We start from the raw sequence: 7,695 nt of genomic DNA, 5'->3' as shown, positions 1-7,695 counted from the left end.
TGCTTGCGGTAGGGAACAAGTTCCTTATGATCCCTTTATTGTAGGATCATAGTGAGCAAAGCCTCCATATTTTTCTAGGAAACCATCATGTCCTCCATCCTTTTTCTAGAAAGAAAATAACTCACCTCTCGTCATGTTGGAGTGGTCACCTAGTGCGGAGTGTATGGACTGGGGCGACTGATCACCCATGGCATGCTATGACTTCGAGTTATTTGATATGGTCATGATTGAAAGATCGAAAAAGAAAAAACCCTCTCGAGTTGGTTCTCACAAATGGCGCCAACTGTTGTTGAATAAAATTGGATGATCTTTGAAATGTTCTTCGATCACGATCACCTGAAAAAGAGAGAGAGTATGAATGGCTTGGAGGACCCAAGGTATACTCCAGAGGATCACTTCGATGCCTAAGTAAGAGATTTTGTTGAGAAGTTTATTGCAACAGTAAAGAATGAGTTTGAATGAGATGCCCTTACTTCTTTTCCACGTCCCCTTTTGTAGTGGTGAAATTTGACTTTGTGGTGGTATGACATTTATGAGCGCATTATTGTGTAGGTGTGAATCGGTCAATGTCTTCTCTTTAATGGGAATATTTTTGGGGTATGTCAAATATCATGCCACTATTGAATCTAATGATAAGAATTATCACAGGATTTTTTGTTTTTATTAAAATTATTTTCTGCCCAAATTAATAGCACTATGTTAGACAATGGTTCAGAAATCCAGACGATGCACAAATCACTATTCCAAATCAACCCAATCCTTCAAATCCAAAACCTTTCGAAAAATTCAAGAGCATAAATCCAAATACGGGTATCTGAAAAATGGACCCGCCCCGCCCATTTTCAGGCCCTTTATTTATTTATTTTTCCCGCTTTCCGTATCCATATGCATCAGAGCCTCTGCTTTGATGCGTCGGGTTGGACGAGTGCGCATTCCGCCCGCGCCAAAAAGCTCAAAGCACCGCCTCAACCCGAATCCAAAATTTTACCACACGTCAAAAAGTCTCCCTCGCAAAAAAAAAAAAGGGCCCTCCAAAACCAAAACCACCAAAAGCTCTCTCTCTCTCTTTCCAGTGCCGAGCACTCGGATCTCGAAATCGGATCACGCTGACCGGACAGAGTCCTTGGACTTGACGGTTCAGGATGTCCGATCACCCACCCGATGCAAGTGGGACTCGTTTTCAGATGGTGGGGCTGATTCCCCGTACGGGCGTCACGTGTCCAGTAAATGTATCGAATGGCCCATGATTCAGGTCTGAGTCAATACACCCGAACCTTCCCCAATAAAATAACCACCCACAATTCAAAAACACACACTCACATATACGACACATCCTCTGGTGCTCCCTCAGCCTCCCCCCGCGCCCCCCTCCTCCGAGAGAGCGAACGAGAGAGAGAGAGAGAGAGAGAGAGAGAGAGATGACTGGAGCTGGGGATTTGGGCTTCTCTCTATTCTGCTTCGTTTTCTTCTTCATTATCTCTGATCCACAATGAACCGGGACCTGGATTTCTTCTTCTCGGAAGAAGATGGCCCAAACGCAAACCCAAGAACCCAATGCGCAGGAGCAGCAACGCTCGATGTGTGCTCTGGACGCCCTGTACTGCGAGGAGGAGCGTTTGGAGGAAGGAGAGGAAGAGAGCTATTACAGTAATAACACTACTCAACTGAACCCTGAACTGTTATGGGAGCGGGAAGACCTGTGCTGGGAAGACAATGAGGGGGAGCTCGAGTGTTTGCTTTCAAAGGAAGAAGAGAATAATCGCCTTTTGGGGAGCTTCGGAGCAAACCCGTCTCTGGTTGGAGCTCGCCGGGAGGCCGTGGAGTGGATGCTCAAGGTCAATGCTTATTACTCTTTCTCTGCGCTCACGGCGTTGCTGGCCGTTAACTACCTCGATAGGTTCCTCTCTAGCTTTCGATTTCAGAGGGAGAAGCCGTGGATGACCCAGCTCGCCGCCGTTGCTTGTCTGTCTCTGGCGGCCAAGGTGGAGGAGACCCAAGTGCCCCTCCTATTATACCTGCAAGTACGTTTGTTTTAGTGTTTAGATTAGTGGGTCTTCGTCAGATTAATGCTTTTTTATTTCTCGATCTATGCTTTGTTTATCAATTTGGGTCTATTTCGGTTGATCAGGTTGAGGACGCTGGGTACGTGTTCGAGGCGAAAACGATTCAGAAAATGGAGATTCTGGTGCTTTCGACGCTTCAATGGAAGATGAATCCTGTAACCCCAATGTCGTTTCTTGATTTAATTGCAAGGATGCTTGGGTTGAAGGGGCGGCTCTGTTGGGAATTTCTCAGGAGATGCGACCGCATCCTTCTCTCCATTGTTTCTGGTAAGCTATCAAACCCGATTGCCCTTTTTTTCATCAGTGAATAGGATTTATGTAAATTTTTTTTCATCAATAAGACGAGGCCAATTTCTTGAAATGCAATTTCTAATATTTCCCATTTATTACGTTTCTTTGTTTGCAGAGTCTAGGTCAATGTGCTATCTCCCATCAGTAATTGCAATGGCGACAATGCTGCAAGTCATCAATAGCGTAGAACCCTGTGTTGGAGTAGAATACCAAAACCAGCTTCTGGGTATTCTCAGAATCGACAAAGTTAGTATCTGTCTACTTTGCTCTGTCTTAATATATTGTATTTTCCATTTATTCATCCTCCATATTGAATCTTCAAGATATGTCTCCATTAGTATTCCTCAAAAGTGTGTGATTATATCTAACAGGACAAAGTAGATGACTGCCGTCAGCTAATTCTGGAATTGGCACCCAGAGGCGATGGCAATTCCCATTCCAACAAACGCAAGCATCGGTCGGAGCCGGGCAGCCCAAACGGCGTCATTGATGCGTCGTTCAGCTGCGACAGCTCGAACGATTCGTGGGCTGCTGCGTCATCTGTCTCGTCATCGCCGGTGCCCCTGTCCAAGAAGAGCAGAGCCCATCAGGGCCAGCATCAGCCGCACTGCAATCCCGCGTCGGCTGACTAGTTCCTCAATCTCTCTCTTTCCTTCTTCTCTCCTTATGGACCAATTAGTCTATGCATGGTTAATAATTCATGTGTTCTTTTTATGTGCAAGTTAAATTGCCTACCATCTCTGCGTTTTAAGTTTCATCAATCTCTGTGCGCGTCGGAGATGATTGTGTGATTCGGAAGTAGAGATGGCTGGCATTTTATCCGGAAGAAATCGAAGAACATGAACATAGCAATGAAGAGTATTTGCAGTAATATAATCTTTTCTCTTCCCTTCTCTCTCTTCTCTGCTCTGTAACGTCTTTTCCTAATATGAACGTACATACGGTATTTAATGAACACATTAAATACTCCGTAGCGTGCAATAAGGTACATGGTGCTTTGTTTATTGATTGTGTGCATAAAAAATTGTTTGCAAATCTTACTAAAAAATTGTTAGCAATTCAACATAGATGTAGAGGTGTCTCCAATATAAATATATGATTTCATTCTGTCGAAATCGATTGGGTGAACGCATTAGATACAGAGAGAGAGAGAGAGAGAGAGAGAGAGAGAGAGAGAGAGAGAGAGAGATGAAATGAGGAAATTAAATCCATGGGAATGGGTTTTTGTTTGCATGTGAAGGAAGGAACACGCTGTCGGCCACTGGCTTTCTTGGGTTTAGATTGTGACCATGATTTGGGGTTTGACCTCGTTGAAAGAGCTCGTCCTCCTTGTGTATGACTCGATGTTTGAAACCAATTAAGCTATTCGCCTCTATCCAGCTGGAACTTTGCCTCCCATTTACAAAAATTTTTAGTACTCTCTCTCTCTCTCTCTCTCTGTGGTTCTGTTTACTGGTAATGCAGGCAGGACAGAGCTCAACAGAACATTTGGACGGTAGTACATAGACAATAGTTTTCAAGTTTTCGGTTTTCCTACCCAACAACCAAGAAAAATAACAAAATGGGCTGGCGGGGTGGCATTCTTGACGCACATCATTTTCATTAATTAATAGGGTCGGGAGCAGTTTTAAACAATATATAGAAAATGCTATACTCTCTGCAGCAACGGCACTAGAAATAAATATATGGCAAGGTGATGGTCCCTTTCATTATAGAGAGTAGAGAGATGGATGGGCCATGTGATTTGAGCTGTGTACTGCAGATTGCAGATGGGCATTCAAATTCAATATTGGCATCTTGAGATACCAGTTACACAGCACTACCATTTCTCCTAACTCTATAGGACTAAGGTGCCCTCCAGTTTAGGTCCCTTGACCCCAATAATAGCATGGTCACATTGAACAAACTTTCACGCAAGCTGTGCCAGTTTTTATTTCAGGATTTAGTGCTGTAAACAGGGTCAGTTTCTTTTTCTTGATCGTCACCCATGTGGGAGAATGATGGTCTTTGATGAAGCTATTCATGCTTGGACAAGAAATAGGGAACACTTTTAGTTTTAAATGCCGTGGCAAATGTAGCTGGTAAGCAGCATCAAAGGTAGCATGGTGTAGTCAAATGGGATATATATGGCAAAAGGTGTTCAAAACATTCATGAACCCAACCATACTTTTGCATGAAATGGTGAGAATACCCTTGACAAAATGGAGATGCTCGCAACCTAGCTTTATTTGGAAATTCAACCCCAAGGCTTCTTTCCTATAAATTTTGTAGGATCTCCTATCAGCCAAGCATAACCTTTAAGTTGAAGAACCAAATCCCCTCTATTTATATATAGGTTTGGGAATTTGGATTTGGGTTTTCAATTTGAATTTATATCAATTTAGATGAAGTGTTATACGACATTAATTGTATTAAGAAGCCTGTCCAAATTAAAGATTTAGTAATACTAACTTTACAAACACCATAGTTATGCTTATCTATTATTTTATGTAAGCATAATATGCATGACAAAGAAGTGAATAAGTGTGATATTTTGAAGGTGAAGATAATGTTTTTGAATTAAAAAAATAAGTCAAGGAGCCAATAATAATGTTAGTAGTTGGGGGTAGAGATTGCAAGGGCAAATGTAGGAAGACATGCATTCAATGTATCCATTTTAGGTTTTGCATATCATAAATTCATCCTTTCCTTCACTCCCACCAACCAGTAAAAAAATGATGTGGAAAAGTATTATTTTTGGTAAGTACTTCTATCTATGGAAATATCTTGAACAAGGGAGTCCTTAAAATTGCCTCATAATTAAGGAACCATAAATGAAGCTATTGACAGTTGTAGGAGAGTGAATACTTGAATTACCCTAATTGGTAAGGTGTTGTTTGAAAAATGCAAAATAATGATGCTAGAGATCAATTGACATAGCATGCCTTATACACTTATGAGGATATGGGAATATATTTAGTTGGTTTTTAAATGTTTAATTTTGGTCTTTTGAAAGGTTTCACTAGACCTATGTTACACAATTGGAGATAAATCATTCATTATTAATTCATACTAGCAACTTCTCACTCACCAGTCATCAAAATATTTATTTTAACTCCAATTTCTGTACTCTGAAAATCTCAAAGTTTTCAAGAATATTCTCTACAAGACTCAAGTAACTGAATCGTCCGCACCTCCAAAAGTATCCAAAGGTGAGTATCCCTTACATATCCATATAATTAACTACAAGCATTTTTGCTAGATTTGATCAACTAAAAAATTACCCACCCGAAATCTTTTTGTAGAAGTAGCAAGAGAAATACTTCATTTTGTGTCACATGTGATTAAGCCACCTATCATATATGATGCACTAATCCATCTATCTATGTCAACATGTTAGCATTTTGGACATTGTTCATATAAACAAATGAGTCGCTCACTAAAAATAATAATAATTAGTGTGATGCAGTAGGTTTGATAGTGCATTGTAAGTCCTACGCGATTCTCCCTTTCATGCATATTCTTTAAAAAAAAAGAAAAAAAAAAAAGAAAAATCTTTTTGGGCACAGTAATACCAAACCCTCCAACCACACAAAGAAAAAAAAAAAAAAAAGAAGCTGGAAAACAGAAACAAAGAAAGGGGGGAAGAAGAAGGAGGAGGCTTGCATGTGCTTGTAGGACTTTAAACTAAAGGAAATCATGAACTGGCTTTATATATTCTCCAATCTTAAAATACGGCACAGCTATAGATTTGCTCGCTACTTGCAGGGGGTTTAGACTTACCAAGCTTTCTTATATTACTCAATTGGTTTTTCAAACTAACGTGAACCTCGGAGTCATATATACGATAATTAAAGTTGTACTTACTTCATTTCTGTCCACATTGACTGCTGCATATAAATATATATATATATATATCATAGAAACCCTATTGTTGGTGTATGGCTTTGATTATATGTCCATGCATCAGCTTCCTTCTCAATGGATCCCATTAAATTCAATATCCCATGCCCATGCAACTTGCCTTCCTCTCCTTTTAATTGTCAAATTTAATTATTTTCCCTTCTTAATTATATATCTACTTCTGTGGAAGTTCAAAATAACCATTAGACTCATCTCATCTCGAGGCTTCTTCCTTTGACTTAATATTGAGTCGTATCTCATATTTAGAATGGATTATTTGACTATAAACTAGAGTATAATTTTGTGTGTAGGATACTTTACGATTTTTGATCATATGAAACATACATATATATATTTGTACTACTCGATGGTTGAATGCAAAGGAATTTTTCAATGATCAGAGATTTTTCAGTACCAAATATATTTAAAGGTACATATTGTCAAATAATTATATGTTTTTTTTTTTTAATGTGTTATAGTTAAGTGGACGCATGATGGGCCTAATACGTGTTTTTAAATCTTGCACACATGTAGAGACCAGAATATATAAAATGAAAGCAAGCTAGCTAGCTGCTTTTGTGTGAGAATTTCCCAGTGGGTGGAGTGGGGGCGGTAGAAGTAGCTAGCTAGGTATATATATATATATATATATATATATATATAAAGGGCAAAAAGAAGTAACAGGATTAAGCTAGCAGTGTAGTTGAGAATGGAAAGGGTGGGGGTGTGGTTAATTAGGAGAAGATTAAAAGAGAGATTCTGGATGCAACTTAGATCCACCAAAATCACACCCCACATACAGAAAAAGGAGAGAAAAGGAGATAAAGGGAAGGGAATGTGGAAATTGGGAGACAAAATCTTTTGATTTGTTTGAGATGTCTTTGTTGATCCTTTTGGTCTTTCTGCTTTTGGTAGTTCAAGAGCATTCACCATATATTCAATATTTCAACCCATAAAAGAAAAAAGAAAAAGTCACTGACGATCATAAGGGCTCGATGAGAGAGAGAGAGAGAGAGCCAGAGCCATGGTAATTGGTTCCAGTAAACATCCTCTAGCCATCTTTAGCTCCAACCCAATTGGTGACCTTTTTGACTCACTGACCACTGTCTGTATAATGTTCTAAAAGTATATGCGTTACATAAAGGTTAGGAGTTATACAACGCATATTTGGCATAAAATTAGTCACCCCAAGTTGAATTTCAATACATTTTTTGGTTTCTCAAGACATTGAGTAATTAAAATTTTAAATTTTATTATTAAAAATATTATATTCAACCTCTCAAAATAGCTTAAGTGGTAAACTAAAAATTCTTCTAATTAAAACTTTACGAGTTAGAACTTTTCATTTGACATTATATATTGGTGTTTAAGCGAAGAAGAACAGTAGAGAAATAAATCTATTACTTGTGTGGATTAGTCGAGTATTTAAAAAGTATTGGACATTATGGTTTTATATTCA

At 39.1% G+C, this 7,695-nt stretch overlaps 1 protein-coding gene across 1 annotated transcript; it reads left to right on the top strand.

Annotated features, from left to right (window-relative positions):
• Positions 1 to 883: 883 nt before the first annotated feature.
• On the top strand, positions 884 to 3,247 carry LOC131162078 (cyclin-D3-1-like). The gene is made up of 4 exons (XM_058118212.1): positions 884 to 2,021; positions 2,129 to 2,330; positions 2,470 to 2,600; positions 2,726 to 3,247. The coding sequence occupies exons 1-4, from the start codon at positions 1,527 to 1,529 to the stop codon at positions 2,984 to 2,986; spliced, it is 1,089 nt and encodes a 362-aa protein (XP_057974195.1). The 5' UTR covers positions 884 to 1,526; the 3' UTR covers positions 2,987 to 3,247.
• The last annotated feature ends 4,448 nt before the right edge of the window (positions 3,248 to 7,695 follow it).

This window comes from Malania oleifera, chromosome 8, assembly GCF_029873635.1.
Source record: "Malania oleifera isolate guangnan ecotype guangnan chromosome 8, ASM2987363v1, whole genome shotgun sequence".
NCBI lineage: Eukaryota > Viridiplantae > Streptophyta > Magnoliopsida > Santalales > Ximeniaceae > Malania > Malania oleifera.
This window is presented reverse-complemented; position numbering and strand designations above follow the sequence as displayed.